Source organism: Oryzias latipes, chromosome 4 (genome assembly GCF_002234675.1).
Source record: "Oryzias latipes chromosome 4, ASM223467v1".
Lineage (NCBI taxonomy): Eukaryota > Metazoa > Chordata > Actinopteri > Beloniformes > Adrianichthyidae > Oryzias > Oryzias latipes.
In genome coordinates, this window is record NC_019862.2 from 13475875 (window position 1) to 13492997 (window position 17123).

The window sequence follows — 17123 nt, forward strand, 5'->3', positions numbered from 1 at the left end:
TTGCCCTTTAGGTTAGATATAAAAGCCAGTGCATGTGACTGAACCATATGAACCACAGCTGTGCCTTAAAGAAACTTCGACCTGCCCATATGGTGCACTTTAGTCCACGTATACAGCTAAAAAAAAAGGTTTCTTCATTTGATAAATTAAAGCTTACTGGGAAAGTTATTTACCCATATCCAACTAAGATGGTATCTATAGGCTTTCTGTTTTATATGAATGGCTTGGGGAATTTTGCAGTGTGTCCTTTTTGATGCATTTCCACCAAACCACATTCTCAAAGTTCCGGGTCTCTTGCAAATTTGTTTTCCTGTTGTATTAGCGCAGGATTTTCCTGTCAAATATCATGTTGAGTCAAATAAGTTGGTTGTTCTTGTGGAATTTTTTGATGATGGGGGACATATATTAGGAAAATTTAGCTTAAAATTGGATTTCTTTAATCATAACGGGGGAATCTGGTGCAGACAAAAAAGTGCATTTGGAAAAAGCTTGTAGCAGTGGGGTAGGTGTTACAATCGGCAGGCCACGAGCTCCCTGCTCCACTCCATTCCGATGCATCCACTTGCAGACAAATACATCTATGAATGTGTTAAGTTTCCTTGTCCTAGCTGGCATCTGGATAAAAAATGTATGGCTGGATAGCTCTAATTTTGCTCAACATTTTTGTTGCACTGGTGATGTTAAGTTGGCGTTGTGAGTGGCAGTAAGGTAGCAGGAGAGAACAAATGGATGATGGGAAATGAAAGCAGGCTTACTGTACTCAACACCACCAGTCCCATCCACTACTCAGAGATGAATTTCTAATAAAGTACTGCAGAAACTATGTCCTAGAAAACAACTTTTTTGGGCTAAAAAAGACATAATCATATTAATAAGACCACTGGGTACACTTTTAAAATAGATCAAACCATGATCGCAGTGAACTTTAAGAGTCTTTAAGAAATGGCATAAACATAGATTTACAACCGTCTTTTTTTACCATAAGTACAAAGGATGTATGTGCATTTATTTCTGTATTTTTTCTGAAAGTACACTGAGATCAAAACAAACTATACTCAACCAGCTATAAAATGACTCCAGCAAAGTGCTTGTTGTCTTCACTGCTACAGCAGGATTGCTTGGAAAAAATCCATGACTTATAATAAGCCAAATATTGTGGCGTGTGACGTCAGCAGACATAAAACGGTCAGTCAGCAGACTTCATCTCAACGCGAGTTCAGGAGGTCCACATAGTCTGTTTTGTCAAGAGGGTCAGCTTGGTTACGCAAAACTGATAAACCTCACAGCCACATCCAAAACTCCCTGGCATTTGGTTTTTGGTTAGTGTTAATGTTTCGCACTGAGAGACGGGGGCGGGGGATTCGCAGGCCAGGCACAGGAAACTGTTTTTTTTTTTTAGAGCCACCTTTAGTTTATTGTCTTAATAACCTTTGACATGCAATTTATGAACATAGTTCTCACTGTGGCTGCTCTGCGATTTTCTGTTTTCTTTGCAGTCTTTTCCATTTATAGAGTTTTTGGTGAAAACGTGAATATTTTGTGTTGTTTTTGAGACCAGGTTATATTTAGATTGCCCTTTATTTGTTGCTTTCCAGCTGAGTTCAGAACAAATTGTATATGTTTTTTTACTATGAAGATTGTTTTTTTTCCCCTAGTTGAGATCCTTGGACAGTTAAAGTAGTTGGGAAAATCCTTCAGGTGTCTCCTGTGTCAAAAACGGTATTCTACATTGATAAACAAACAGAAAGTGGCTCAAGAAAAGCCCTTATCACACCTACACCCTGCCGTGCACCAATCACCTTAGACAAAGAAAAAAAAACGGCTTGCTAATCTGTTGGGTTCAGTCTGGCATATGGTATCCTTCCTCTGACCACCACCTCTGCCTATTTGCTCCAAGGTTTCCCGTGGATAGAAATACTGCTGCAGCAAGCAAGTGGGGGTGGGGAAGGGGGCATTTCCGTTGTCATTGGCCCAGTGTGGATTAGAAACGTATGGCTGGCTATCAAGTTCAGGTCTCAAAAGGGCTCCCCTTGCTTTTGCATAATGTAGGCCGGACCTAAAGACCACACCGCTTGTTATGAAATGTTGTTAAACACACGTGTTGCTGCCCTTGATTTGGAGAACCGATGCCTGTGTTGTACTTTGCAGGAACGTCTGTCCCTTTCCCATCAAAAGGTTATGTTGAAATAGTGGCAGACCTTGAGCAAATCGATTGGCATAAAACAACTCCCAAAGATTGATACTGCAGTGAAATAAAGTTCCATTAGTTAGTGATAGTGGTTATCTGAAACTGTGAAAATACATCCATATTAAAGTGCCACGATCTGATCTATTTAGTTTCAGTCTTGTGACTGAAAATTTTTTTTATTTTTATTTGTGGTGGGTATATATGGTTTCATATATAGTTAAAGTTTTTTACTTTTAATAAAAATAAATAAAGAAAATACGCAGCAGCGCTTTTTCCTTGAAAATGTGGCAAAAGTAGTTCATAATAGCAGAAGAAGAATCTTGGTAGAGGAACACAGTCACTGCATTTATTAAATACTGACTCTTCATTTTGATTTTGTGTAGCTTAACTCCCTAAAGGCTCATGGTAACCCTGGAAAAGACTTCAATGACTAAAAATTTTTCGAGCTCTAAATCTTTCTTGTAGCACACTTTTCATTTGAGCAATGAATTCCCATCTTGGCACAGATGAGAAATTCAAGAAAATGTAGGTTATTTCAGAGAATTTTCCTGTTTTGTTGACATTTTTATTCATATTTTGGTCTATTTTAAAAGCGTTCTTAATGATCTTTTAACTATGATTATGCCGTTTCTTAGCCAAAATATAAAAATGTAGAGTTTTCTAGGACAAAGTTTCTGCAGAACAGCAAGAGTTCATTAGAAATTTGCCTCTGTGTTGTGGGTGGGACTGTGGTTCCAGGGTAAGCCCACCCCCGTTTCCTATCATCCACCTGTTCAAACTCTGTCCTGCTAGCTTACAGTCCTTCACAACCCTAACCTAGCATTCCCGGTGCAACAAAAATGGCGAGTCATATCGGTGCTATTCAGCCTTACATTTTTGAGCAAGATTCCAGCTCAGACGAGGAAACAGTTTGAATTAAAAAAACTCCGAAATGTAATTTTGAGCTGAATTTTCTTGATATTTATCCTTCAACGTAAGATGATGCTTCAAGAACATGTTACAAACCCCATTTTCATTGAAGTGGGCTTTATCTGTCTCTTCTATTTCTGTGCAAAGTCGTTTTTTTTGGTCTGTGCACACAAAAAAAGCACAACTTTCATATTATAAAGTGGTGCCAGTGAGGTTCCATCTTATGGTTTGAAGCGTACGTGCTAGTGTGCTTGATGCATCTTCAAATTCAAAGGTGTAATCATTGACGAGCAGTAATCCATTGGGTTTCCTGTCACCGCAGACGTCTGATTGCCAACCGAAGGGTGTTTGAACAGCATTTGGAAGCACTGAGTCTATTATGCAAAATATCCCCCAGGTTTGCCTTCAGGCATCATGGCTGACTGAGCGACAGTCACTGGCAGTTTGCCACTGAACTGGTTAGTGGCTGTGAATTGATGACAAGCATGCTGAGACAAGACATAGAGGTATCTTTGTTTTTCCAGCGATAATTTCACATTATAATCCTTTTCTGGGTATTTTAAGGTTGCTTTTTAAGTTGTATTCATTCAAATCTCTTCACAGCTTAAGGGTGTGGGGTTTAACGTAAGCACTTCTTTGTAGAGTTTCAGTGTTTCAGTGCTAAGCCACCTGTAAATATGATTTATAATTTCATAAATCACTCCATATCTTGAGGCTGCCTTGACGCTACAAGGTTTGCTCTCAATAAAGAAGCAGCAGACAGAGTGGCTTGGCTCGTTTTCAGCTGTTCTTTTGCCAAAACAATCTGTTTTCGGAAATCCTTGCCTGGCGCGTGGTGTGAAACCTCTGTGATCCCAGCGAAAATGTGAAAAAAAAAAAAAAAAAAGAAATCCACAAGGTGTTCTGTTCCTGGGATGGGTGTAATGGGGGAATCCCGCCTGTGACGCAGGAAGGGTCTGAGGTTTTGGGATGCCCTGCAGTTCCTGAGCCAAACTGCTGTGTTGTAAGTGTGCAGTCAGCAGCTGACGCCGGCTTTCGTAACAGCAACTGCGATCCGTCCTACCCCGCTCTGCCTGGATACAGATGCACCACGCTGACACGTCCATCAAACATGAAGCATATGCGTTTAAATTTGTGCCACTGGCATGTGGTGCCCCCCCCCACCCCCCCACCCCCACCCGATCAGTAATCACAACTAATGAAATTGGATCCATTTCACTTGCAAGCAGATGAAAATCTTATTAGGCAGAGTGCCTGCTTATAAAACTTTAACGTGCATCCAGTGATGAGCTCGATTATGGATGTGTCCGTGTCCGAAACACGTTGAAGTCTTTCATCTAAGATTTCAGTCCATCCATCACCTCTGTGCACACAAAAGGCTTGATTGTTAAGGATCACAATGCAGTGACGTGACCGCGCAGCCACCATAAAAACCCAACAAGTTAATCCAGTTTTCATCCTATTCAATGAAAAATGCAAACCCCCACTCCACCTTTTCATGCACTTGATGAACTATCGTCATACCTTCATTCTAAGGTTACAAAAGAGGTGTACTGAACTCTGCAAGCTGCAGCATGCAGTCCGTCTCCTAAGTCCTATAATGACAAAGTCAGTTTTAACCCAGGAATTTTACAAAGTCTTTTTTTCTTCTTCTTTTTTCTCAAAAAGTGGACTAATTTGCTCTGTTGGAACAAATATCCCACATTGTCTTTTTAGAAAACTACTTCAGTGTGAACTACATTAAAGTAACAGGAAGCTGTTTGAATTGCTTGTGTCCCTCCTCTCTGGATTATTCCAGAGATATATTTTCCTTTTTTTTCCTCTTGTGGTTGAACTCCACCCATGAAGAAAAAAAATGTTGGTGGGTGGTTGTTTTACTACCACAGAGACTCCAGGGTCCCTCTTAAGAATGGCTGACATTCCCCACCAGAGTTGTCATCAAATGAGATTCACGCTTTTCTCCCATAATTCTCTTGTCTCCATCTCTAATTAATGTAACAAGTACAGTTTTCTCACATAAGTAGTGAAGTGGAATCAGCAGACTTTTTTTCTTCCATCCTTCAGCTTTTTGGTGTAAACTAAAAGAAGTTTTCACAAATTTTAGGTAGCAGATTTTGCACAAATATTTTAGATTTTTTTCTTACTTGAGAATTAATATTGAATAATGCAGTTTCTTTTTGATATGGAGGTTGTTTAATTTCAGTTCAGTTACTCATTTTCATTTTTTTTTCGGTTTTGTCCTGTTTTTCAAGTTAAAGTTTGACCCAAACATTAAAACGTTCAGTTTTAAACATTTCGCTGCTGCTGATGGCAGATCCTGAAAAGGAGCACAAATCACTTTCTTGCACAATAGAGCCCTACTGTTTGATATATAGTTATAGATTTTTGCTGCAGACTAGTGAATCACAGTTTTATTTTTGCTATATGCCCTCCTAATTTATGGCATAGCTGGGCCTAATCAGATTTGGCTTGCTGTATTGCTTCGCCTTGGTGGAAGAGGTCAGTGGAAAATGCGTGACCAGCCTGTGTGACACTTCCTCAATGATCCTGTTGTTGGTGCGCTGGGCCTGAATGGAGCCTGTGTTACTGCCTTACGAGGTAATGCTGTTAGGAATGTGAGAAAGGAACGTATAATCAAGGCCAGCACCACTGACCAACTTTTTGTTTTTATGCTTTTATTTTTTTCCCCAAGTGTGTAAACAATCTAAAGGGGCTTCTGGATTGCTAACCCATTCATTTACGCAAAATGTCTTTCTGAATGTGTTGTAGCCGAGCATGTCAGTTTTAAGTTGGCTGAACAAATCTAAATGGAGTTTTCAGGTGATTGTTTTCTTCCTTTAAAATTGACTGTATCATAATAAGCTTTATCTGTCATTTAGAGGATTCATTGAACCTCTCTGGACACGCCCAGTCTAAAATGCCTAAGCAGACCAGGTTAGCCCTTGGATGGGAGACCACCAGGTACTGTGAGGAACCATAACCCCACCAGTGTTTCCATTTATCCAAGTCTGGGCAAGTGGTGTTGTGTGGTGACAGGCATCCAACATACACAGAAAACCTGTGGGGCGGTTTAGCGTGGTGCCCCTTGAAAGAAGCAGCCTAAAGTTAAAACATTTAAACTGTTTCAAGTAATGATCAACCTAAAAGCTCTACCATCGGCATCTTTAAATCACCCTTTAAAATCCAGCAAGGAATTCTGACCAAACTAAAATTACAGTTGCATTTCAGAGTAGAAAAAAAAGAAAAATGGGCCAAAATAGGGCTAAATTCAAATAATAAAACAAAGTTGCATGAGAAAATTTGAAATTGTAAATGGCATGTACTTATAGAGCACTTAACTACCTTCCATGAAGGTCCAAAGCACGTTACAGTCCCATTCACCCATGCACTTACATTCACCCCCTGATGCCAAACGTGTGCCAACCGATAACCACCAGGAGCAATTTGGGGCTCAGTGTCTTGCCCAAGCACACTTTAATACATGGGTGGGCAAAATACCTGCAGTATTTCAATCTGAGGTTGACCGCTCTACCTGATGATAATGATGAGAGGCCAGCTCATTCCAGAGGTTGAAGAAGAAAGGCGTGGTCACCCCTCAGTTTAACTTGAATCCTACAGGTTTACTGATCTGAGGGGATGACCAAGCTAAACATTCTGCAGAAAATGTTCAATTCTTTGGCTCTGTGTTCTGAAAATGTGTCTCTCAGTCAGTTTCCCAGATTTGCTGGATTCGGTCCGATCACAGAGTGAGCTCAGAGTAATTTCTTGTCGTCTAAATGTCACCCATGTTTTGTTACACTGCAAGTGATGTACCTAAACCTCTTGAGGCCTGGCATCATATTGCAGATTAGATTTTATTCTGATTACTCTGATTACCTGGGGCCCTGTGACTATGAAATTAAAAAAAAGCATATCAAACAAGAGCTCAGGTCTCGAGAGGTTAAAAGTGTGAAGTTGAGACCTTTTTGTTTTGCTTATCTGTTTACATCAAACTCCTCTATAGACTATATTCCCTTTAGGATTAACTAATCCTAAACAACACACTAAAGAAATTAGTCAGAATCAGGGTCAGGCAGGGTCTCTTTAAAAACAATTAATTTCATGAAGAAATGAGATTTATTTTTGGTGTTTTCTGAAGTTATTTTGCATCCTACCTTTTGATATTTAGAGTAAATGAATCGGAAGAGTAGCCCATGTACTAAAAATTCCCATCAGTTAAAATGTTTTAGTTCTGTTCTCAGAAAGTTATGAAGGGTTTTGTGTTTTGCCCGGCCTATTTACTCTTGGTGGCTGGTCGGTGTGTTTCTTACAGAGTTCCTGTTTGTGGTTGGTGTCGTAACAACCTGGGTAAGTTTAAAACCATGACTGCCAGTCAGACTGATTCCCAAAAAGAAGGATCAGCACCAAATGTCATGGCTAAACTGCAGATGAAATAATTACCAGCATTTGAGGATAAAGTTGTCATCCAGGCCAACTTGGTGCTATTTTCCCTCCTGTGCAGCAGAGCTTCCTTAAAAACGAATACATTACATTTTGCTCTAAAATAATTTCTTGTGTAGTTGCACCAAAATCAAATGATTATAATTTAAATAACTCAGCCTATTTTTGTTTAAAATAAAGTTGGATGGAAAATCAGGTAAATGGCTGCAATCAGCAGAGATGTCAAGAAATGGCTGGAAAAGGAACAGCTGAACTCTGTGGTAGTTTAACCAAAGTGTTCCACAGAGACTTTATTCAGATCTCATGAAACTGAATCAATTTGTGAACAAAGGACAAAACACACATGTGAATTGTTCAGAATTTAAATTAAAACATTTTCGCCAGAGGAAGAACTGAACCTTCAAAGTGGAAAATACAGCGTTTGATCTCTGCTGATAAAAAAAAAAACCTGAGAGTTAATTCTTTGTAGCATATTTGAAAGCCATCTATTTAAAGGTATGAAAGCTTTAAGGCGTTATATTTATTTCAAGTATGATTAAATGTTTCTCTGATTTTTTTTTTTTGTAGCTTTTCTTAAGGTATATTTGTCTCTGCTTTGTCAAACATTTATTTAAAATTAGACACACAGAAGTAAACCTTAAAAATCACTAACAAAAATAATTTACTGTCATACTTCAATTAAAATATTTTATTACTAACGATGCATTGTTCCTTGTTTGCATAAAAATAAAAATGATTTTTTTTCCCCTAATAAAACCTGAAGACCATCTATTAGCTCCTAATTAAAGAGATTCTAGGTTTGTATTGGATCTCATTCAACACTGCTACTCAATTTGGTTTCTTTCCAACTGTTAACACTTGACAACACCAAATATGTTGTTTCAGGCATTGTGCCTGTACTCACTAAAAACCTGCACACATCCAGCTTTGAATGAAGCCACAATCAGTTGACCTCCCTGACTCATAGAGTCCAACGCTCAGAGTTTTTTGAGAATGGTTGATATAGTTTATAAATGTGTCCGTCTTGGCTTTTGTGTTGATGTAAATGGTGCACTTTGCTAGCTCGTCATTGTGATTGGCTGAAGCCTTGTTGGTGATTTGCTTTCACATCGTCCGTATAGAAAATGCAAACTCCCGTCTGTGTGTAGGCTCTGCGTTTTTTTCACGCTTCCTGTTTCATTTTAAAAGGTACTTTGCTATGTTGGCTGTCTACATACAACAATTCAGGGAGTTGTAAAGTTCATTAAAAAATAGATTAGAATAAGTCTTTATTGATCCCACAATGAAGATATGACCTTTTTACTTTTTATTAAAATAACTTTTAACGCAATAATTGGAGATTTTTAATCACTTGTGAACTGCAACTTGGATTATGTGGGTTTTTGTTTGTTTTTTGCCTATAATTAGTTGTGATGGGTTGATACAATTAGAAAACAGCACAAGTGTGTTCATTGTAGAATTTATCGGTATTAAAAACCCGGCTGTTTCCCTTTCATTTTATGTCCCGTTCCACAGGGCCATATGCTGTTCGACTACAGTTAAGGGTAATTAAAGGGTATGATTTCACATTCCTACCCTGCCAACAGTGATTTAAGCATTTTTCCACAGGTTTAATGAGTTAATAAAGAAACCAACCCATAGGCAAAACACAAACTAAAAATGAAGAGCAATCCAAGCTGGGCGTTCTAATATCACCGATACTGACGGTTGCAAGTTGAAGCTAATATTTATTTATACCCTCATTCAGGTCTTGCAAGAACATTCTCCAAATCCACCTCTGCTCACAGCCAGCTAAAAAAAACAAGTGTAAAGGTAACAATCTAAAATTTTATTCCAAAAGTGGTAAAGTTGTGAACACAGGAAAATGAAAAAGTGGGATATTAAGACATTTGTTTTTGTTTTAAGTGCTTCCTTTTTTATTGATGATTGTAACACACAGCAATGTGGCATATGTGTCACAGCGTGACCTAGAGCCCCTCTGCTTTTTATAGTTGTTGAAGGGATCTTAGAAAAAAAATAGCCCCCAAGATGAATTGCCTTACAGACGTAAAAAGCACTAAAGAATAAGCATGCATCTGACATGCATCCCTGCACGTGCAGATATATAAATACATACACGTACATGCATTTGAGGTGGTGTGTCTCTCTTTATCTCACTGGAATTAGACCCTTAGCTCTTGTTCTTATCACCCTACCTTGTTTGCTCAGACCTTGCAATCTTCCACCTCTCAAATGTGGCTTTACCAAAAAAAAAAGAAGGATTAACTCTTCAGTTCTCATCATTCCCGCTTTATCCTTCATTCAGCCAACTGCAGAAGTTAACATGCCCCGTCTGTGCACCCTAACCCGCCCCCACACAAAGTCCCCTGCCATCTTGACCAGCAGGTGGTCTCTTTCTAGCCAATTAAGGTGTTAAATGAGCCCTGGAGGCCTAATAGTCTGCTGCAAGATCAGCAAGATGGGAAGACTTCTTGATTCCATGTGAGAAAGTATGAACCGTTTCCTCACAGCTGCAATGGATTGTGGTGTAAGCTGGACTTCAATTGGTACTTTAATTGTATAGTGCAAAATGTAAACATCAAAATATGTTGACTGAAATGTGCAGCATGGGTTCCTGTCAAATTCTTATTAGAGTGAACTACATCTCAATCTGGTTACATTTTAGCTAATTTAATTGTTTTCTTCGTTTCTAAAAGTTTGCCCCTCCAGTTAAAATAGTTTTTCATATTTTCCTGTAAATTTCTAACATCATTATAGAAATTGAGTTAAAATCAGACATAAAGAATACCTTTTCAAAAGGAAATTGAATTTTTGCAGTCGGCCGTGTTAGTCAATAAAATCATTAGGTCACCATAGAGTCAGAGCGTGGATTACAGGCTCTCTCTTTCGAGTGGCAGCGGATTTGACTGAAGACACAGCAGTTTTATCAGCTCACCGTGCAGAGGATTTGCAGTACTGTCCAATGTGTTGGACGCTAAAATAAACCTTTATTGTTCGAATTGAATGATTTAGTTGGCAGAAGTGGCGTATAAGTATTCTAAATTATTATTTCCAACGTAATGACCTTTTTAGATATAAACTTGGTTTACTATTCACTATTTTCTAAGCTAAGAAGATATGCACACAAAAGACACTAACTTGTCAGGAAGGAAGAAAGCAGGTTGTGTTGAGGTTGTATGGCAATCTGATAAGGAACTCTTCATTCAGATTTTGATTTTGTTTTCTGCCTCCCCCCCTTTTATTTTGGTACATTATTATTTTTTGATTAAAGTGTTCCCAGTGGGGACTGAGATGAGGTTTGTGAGGTTTCCCTGTTAAACAGCATCAGTAAAGTACAATCAAAAGCAAGCAACAATCAGTGTCTTCATTTTTTTTCTGGTCTTCGTTTAAAGGTGCAGGTGCTGACTTGCAGGATGATCCTCTGATTAGTGTGAACAAAGGACTAAAACGGAAAGGAACAATCTTTTATCATGTGAATGTATAGAAGCAAAAAATAACAAGATTAGTGGAAAATTTTCCCCTGTACCAAAGAGTGAACAAATTATTTTTTCTTAGTTTTAAAGCTCTGGATTCGTTTTAATTAGCAAAAACAAAAGTTATTTTTGGTGTCTGTTTTTATACCTTTATGATTAAACTGTATTTTTCCGCTCAGCCATTTTTAGGTCAAGGAAAGTTTTCCAAAATAAAATGTCTGTTGTTGATAAGTGATGATAAACTGCCCCTGTTTTTAGAAGGAGAGTCAAACAGCAGAGGCTTCCCAATAGATTAAGTGATGGCCAATGACACTGCCTCTATCTGCCATGCTCAAGTGGAGATGAAGGCTCTTTTGTTGCACACCATTGTCCTGCTTCTAAATGCAAACAAGATTGGCAGGCTTCTTTAGCAGCACCTAGTTTTAGCTCTCCACAGAACCTGCCTTATCTACTGTAAGATCAGGATGTATTAGTTTGGACAAATTCTGAGAAGGCCGCAGAGGCAGGGCTGCAACTCTTTTGGTGATTCTGTGACAGACTTGCTTTATGCAAGCACAGATGGATGCAACACAAGGACACTGATCTGACACAACATCTGAGTAAAAAAGCCTCTCGCTCTGCTGCTGTTTAAATGAACGCTGTGGTCTGGGGTATTAATGTCATATCACTACAACCGAGGCTTGGTTATTAATGTGCCAACCAAAGAGCTGGAAACGAGAAGTGTATTTTATTTATAGGATGATTTAAAATCTCCTAATCTAATCTTGTTGCAATATGTCACATATGTAAGTGTGACACTATGGGCCACTTCCCAAATCCCAAGTGAAGAAGTTAATTTGACAAAAGTTACACGACATAAACGAAAAAAATAAGCCTTTTTACAGTAGCACCAACAATATACGATGTGAAAAACACAAGTTCAGTTATTGGTTTGTATTTAAAAAAATGAAACCCTCAAAGTTCTTGATTAAAGGTGAAAACACTTTTTTTTCCTGACAATTACAAGTGTAACAACAACATGTTCCCTGTTGGCAGCACATCGGATAGAACCATTCTAAAATGTTTTGTACTCTTTAAAGTATGTCTGCTAATTTTGGGGAAGCAGGCAGAAAATGTGTGGTGATGCAATGGAATTTGCACCATCTAGCATGAAGGAATTCCTGATTCTTGAACGGAGACCACTTCTGCTTCCCCCTGGACAGAAGTGGGGGCAAAGCTTTATTGTCATCAATTTTGTATTTAAAATTACATGCATGGCTCGTGCAAAGGCAGATGATGTCAGGCATCCTTGCTTTTGGAACAAACATGGTTTGTGTGGCAGACTGAATATTTTAATCATGGGTTTATGCACAATAATAATAACAATTTTTTAAATATACTGCAGTTGTTCTCTTTAAACGTCACATTTCTTGCTGTGTGGTTGCAGAAAATAGCAACAGGGACTCTAATGTTTAAGTCATACCAGATCCATTTAGCTAAAGTCCCTTTAAGTCCTGCTTACGCTGGGTATATCTTAGGTCTTGACAACTGCTGATATGCACTTGTGCTTCTGCTGCTCTTAAAGAATCCAGCAAATTAAAATTGAGTATCTGTTCGCTTCCTCACTGCATCTGCTCTGTCAGTTGTCACATCCTTCACCTTCTGAAGAAATGTACAAGTTTCACAGCTCTTCTTCTGTTGCACAACATTTCCATAACATATATAGCCTGTAGTGTGGCGTGACTGAAAACAGTTTCCTGTGGGCAGCCGTTGGTTTATTGTAGGTAGTGCTAGATTTGTTGATACAGGACATAAACAATGTGCTGCATTTAACCTAACACCTGAAATTGTCAGATTTTAGGAGTAGTCACTGAGAAATTTGCTTTTGACAAAACTTTTTTTTTTATCAAGCAAGAATTTAAACTGCTGAAGGATGGGCTGCGGGTATGCTCACAACTTCCTTGTTGATGCTTTTTCAGTGAAACAAATCTATGCATTGCTTGTTTTCCAGTTGATGCTCTAAATGTGACTTTAATTGACCAAAGTTCAGTGGGCTACAGAAGTTATGCAGCTCCTATGCAGTGTTTCATACAGGTCATGGTAGAATTCCTTTTAGGTTTCCACATTATTTACTGTAAGAAATGAAGACTGTAGCGTGACAAGCTGGTGTTTCACTTCAGATATGCCTAATTTATTGCGCAACCAGTGACTGATTATTGATATTGTGCATCTGTGAGTTGATTTTCCAGATGGGTTAGATTTGCGTATCGTTACCCAAACTAGTGTTTTTAGGATTGTATAAAATATCATGGGAAAAGAGGATTTCTGTTCCATTTATGCTGTTTGACAAAGACTGTATCAGTGATTTCTCATTTAATTATGTTCAAGACTGGGAGAAATGCTCCTTTTTTTTAAAATGGGTTGTGTATAATTATAACACAAAGAAACTGTAGTTCAAGTGGTACACTTGCATGAGAAAATCACCCCTAAGAGAGTAATAATAATGCATGCTTTGTAATGAGGGTGTATTTTGTCAGCAGATGGTGTTTGTGGTGGTCACTTTCTGCGTAGCTCAGCATTACTTAATGTGACAGGACTCTGAGGAGGGGTATTACCTTGAAATTTTGCTGATGTGAAAATGTGCTTTGAAAATTATGTTTTATTCAAGAGATGGTGACAAACCTCACTAATCAACAATAAAGAGTATTTTCACAGAATGATTATTCGTAAAGTTCCTTACGGAGCAAAAAATGGTGTGTGACTTTTCCTTTTGGGAACTTCAGAGAGAAATAAAAGCTGAGAGGTCAGTGGTTTTTGTGTTAAAAAGGTGACACACATTCAAAAATGAGCTTGGATTTAAAGTGAACCCACTCAAACAACTCAAGTCACATTTCTGAGGCTGGCTTTGGGGCAGATGCCTGTGGTTGCCAAGATCAGTCTATGTATGAGTCAGCACGGTTAAATGAATGCTGAAGTGCAGTCAGTACCAACTCCTCGTCATCACTCGTACTAATAACATGTGTCTGGCACCTGCACTCAAGTCTAATTTCCCCACATGCTGTTGACTTAGCTCTTATCTTACCTGCCTGATCTCGACACAATCTACCCAAACCCAGACTTCTTAACATTTTGAAACTGCTGGGGGAAAACTGTATGTAGCTGAGATCACTGTGCTCCGCATTTGACAATATGAAACAGGCTTTCTGTGGTACCGCAGAGACGGTGCCGTGTTCCTATAGACTGCTTTGCATACCTGGGTCTGCTGTGGAGCAGGTGTCTGGGGGAATTATTTTCACCTACACATCCTGCTGACAGACTTCCCAAAGTCAATTGTGAAACAGTTGTAATAATAATATACACAGTGCAAAAGAAGTGAAACCTCCAAAAATGAGTGCATTTAAACACCAGCGGCGGTGCGCTACATGATACATTCTGCTTGATTTCAAAAGAGAAAAATCTTTTTTGCAATTTTGCTTCCTGCTGCGGCCTTCGTAACCTGCTTGTTTCTGCTCACCTATCGGTTATTTTATTGCATCGATAAGGTGAGCATGCATTGCAGGGATTTCAGTTTAGTATTTGAAGTTTGTGTGAACAGAATTCTCTCCTCAGTCAGCCCGATAGCTCGTGACTCAGTCATAGTATTTGTTTGATGCTTTCGGTATCGCAAACATTTACCAAAACGTCCATTAACAATCTATTTCTGATTTGTCTTCATGAAGAAATGTGCCCACTTTTTATTTTAGTATTAGTTTTTCATTTTGATGAAGTAATTTTAACCCCTTGTTGCCTCACAAGCCACCTTTGCTCCAAACTTACCTTAATTCAGCATCTACTTATAAGGGAAAACACAAGTGGATTTTGTTTATATATATCCCTGGATCCATGGAAAGATCTCAGACATCTCAGTCCAGAAGAGCGCAGTGCTAGGAACAGCTAAGATGGTGCGCAGGACCCTCAAGCTTCCAGGCCTCTGGTAGAGGACCTGAGCTTGGGTGAAGACTGAAACAGAACCTTCATAACTGTGGTGACAAAATTACAACACTGTCATAACAAAAGTTTGGTTTCTGATTTGTTTATCAGATCTCCGTAGACAGATTAATAGCTGCACGCTTGTTTGTAAAGCCACATGATTTAGAGATGAGACGTATTTTGATGCTGTTACGCTATTGGGAGAGTGGATTTATAGTTTGATACGCCTACAGAAAAAAAGCTTTTGCCCTTTAGCTCAGGTTGCTGATGTAAACACAAAGCAGAAGTGAAGCAGTCTGACAGCAAGCTTTTCTTTCTCTCCCTTAGGTCTCTGTAGTCTGTCAGAAAAGTCTGGTCCACCAACCTTCTCTGCTCAAAGTCTGGTCCTTCTTCACTGACTAGGACTCTGCTCCTACTCCTGGAGAAACCACGGAGAGCTTCTGAAGAGCGCATCGTAACCCCCCTTCAGACACTGAGAGAACTTTAGCTGCTCTGCCAGAAGATTGGGCGTCTAGCTGCCTTGAAGAAAAGGTCTAACTGCAGATCCCCACACAGGTCCCCAACTAGCGCTTATTCAGTGGGGAAGGAGGGGAAGGACAGCTGCCTAACACTGTGCCGCTTTCCCCGGAAATGAAGCTGCAGGCCGTCATGGAGAACCTGCACAGGCAGCAGAGGGCCAAGCTGCTGATGGAGCAGCAGCTACAGCAGCAGCAAGCTGCCTCCCAACAAACTCAAGTGCGTGCGGGTGACGACCCGATAGGCAGCCCGGCCCCCGAGGCTGAGCAGGCCCAGATGGCGGCGCTGGCTGCCATGCGTGCTGTTGCTGCTGGTCTGAAGAGGGTGTCGGACAGCCCCATGTCAGAAAACAGCAGCGGCGGGGAGGAGGAGCCCGAAGATGACAACGATGAAGGAGAGGAACAGTACAAAGAAATGATGGGTTCTGATGAAGAAGAGCAGATGTAAGTATGAGGCCTCCTCTTGTTGCTCAAGATGGTTTTAAATTAATTTTCAAGTTTTATGAATAACGTTTCAATGCCCCAATGCAGCAAACGGAAATGGGACGAAGAAGACTTTGAAGGTGAAATGGAGGAAGACTTTGATGAGGACATGGCGGAGGAAGGTCTTCCAACGGGTCATGATGCCGTGGCCCCAGGGAAGGGTATCCTGCTGCTGCCTCACCGCCAGCTACACCCCCATGCCCAGCTTTTGAAGGTCCGCCCCAGCATGGAGCAGGAGGCACGTTCAGTCGTCATGCCTCCCCATGCAGCACACAGCCACCTGGGCGGGCAGGACCATGGAGAATGGACGTACGAGGAGCAGTTTAGACAGGTAGGACCCCTTTATGCACTTTCCTACTTTTTATCATTTACATTTCTAACAAATTGATATCAAATCAATAAAAATATGCAAAGTAGTAGGAAAGCTAGAATGTTAGTGAAGTAGAATTGTGCAGATATTTAAATAGTTGATAGAAAATTACTGTTGCAAACAGCTGGATTTTCTCACTCTTCACACCAAAACAGAAGTTTCTTAACACCAAATAGTGCAATTTGACTAGGGTGGGAAATTAACACCAGCCAGCAACCAAATGCTGTCAGTTTTGGTGCAACAAAACTGACAGCATTTGGCACCTGACATTCTGCTGGAGTCCACGTGTTGAAGGTGTTGACTTAACGGCGGCGCTTTCCCCCTCAAAGATCAGCTCAGTTTCTGCCGTCAGACCTGACATTAGATAAAAACTGCAGGCTGTCTGTCAGAATAACAAGTTTCTCGGTTTAAAGTTAGACTGGCGGCTAAAAAAAGAGAGTCTAGATGAGGCGGGGAAGGGATGCATTTTAACAGATTTGACCACATTGGGGTTTACTGTAAACATACCAGTGGGCTGGATATTGTGAGGGAGGTCCCCCCAGAGAAAACTGTGGCTAAAAAGTGACTAAAAATACCACAAGGGAAAAATAAAAACTACTCAAAAAAATTCTTTGGAGTAAATATTTGTCTGTCATTCAATAATGTTTCACTTTGATCTGTATCGTTGAGTGCTGTATTTTTCTTTTATTCTGAAGAAGCCTGATATTTGAACTCTGGGAAAACTAACCTGTTTTTGTGTGTCTTGCATATACGGAGTCACCGTCTCATGTGGTGGCTTTTACATAATGAAAACCACG

General features: G+C 39.8%; 1 protein-coding gene across 2 annotated transcripts in view; it reads left to right on the forward strand.

Moving 5' to 3' along the window:
• arid3a (AT-rich interaction domain 3A) overlaps positions 1-17123 on the forward strand; it is a 44591-nt gene that overhangs the window by 937 nt on the left and 26531 nt on the right. For both annotated transcript variants that reach the window (XM_004067978.4, XM_011474014.3), the window contains exons 2-3: positions 15286-15917; positions 16005-16287. In XM_004067978.4, the coding sequence (XP_004068026.1) occupies positions 15589-15917; positions 16005-16287 (612 nt within the window). In that variant the 5' untranslated portion in view covers positions 15286-15588. The remainder of the gene's footprint in view (positions 1-15285; positions 15918-16004; positions 16288-17123) is intronic.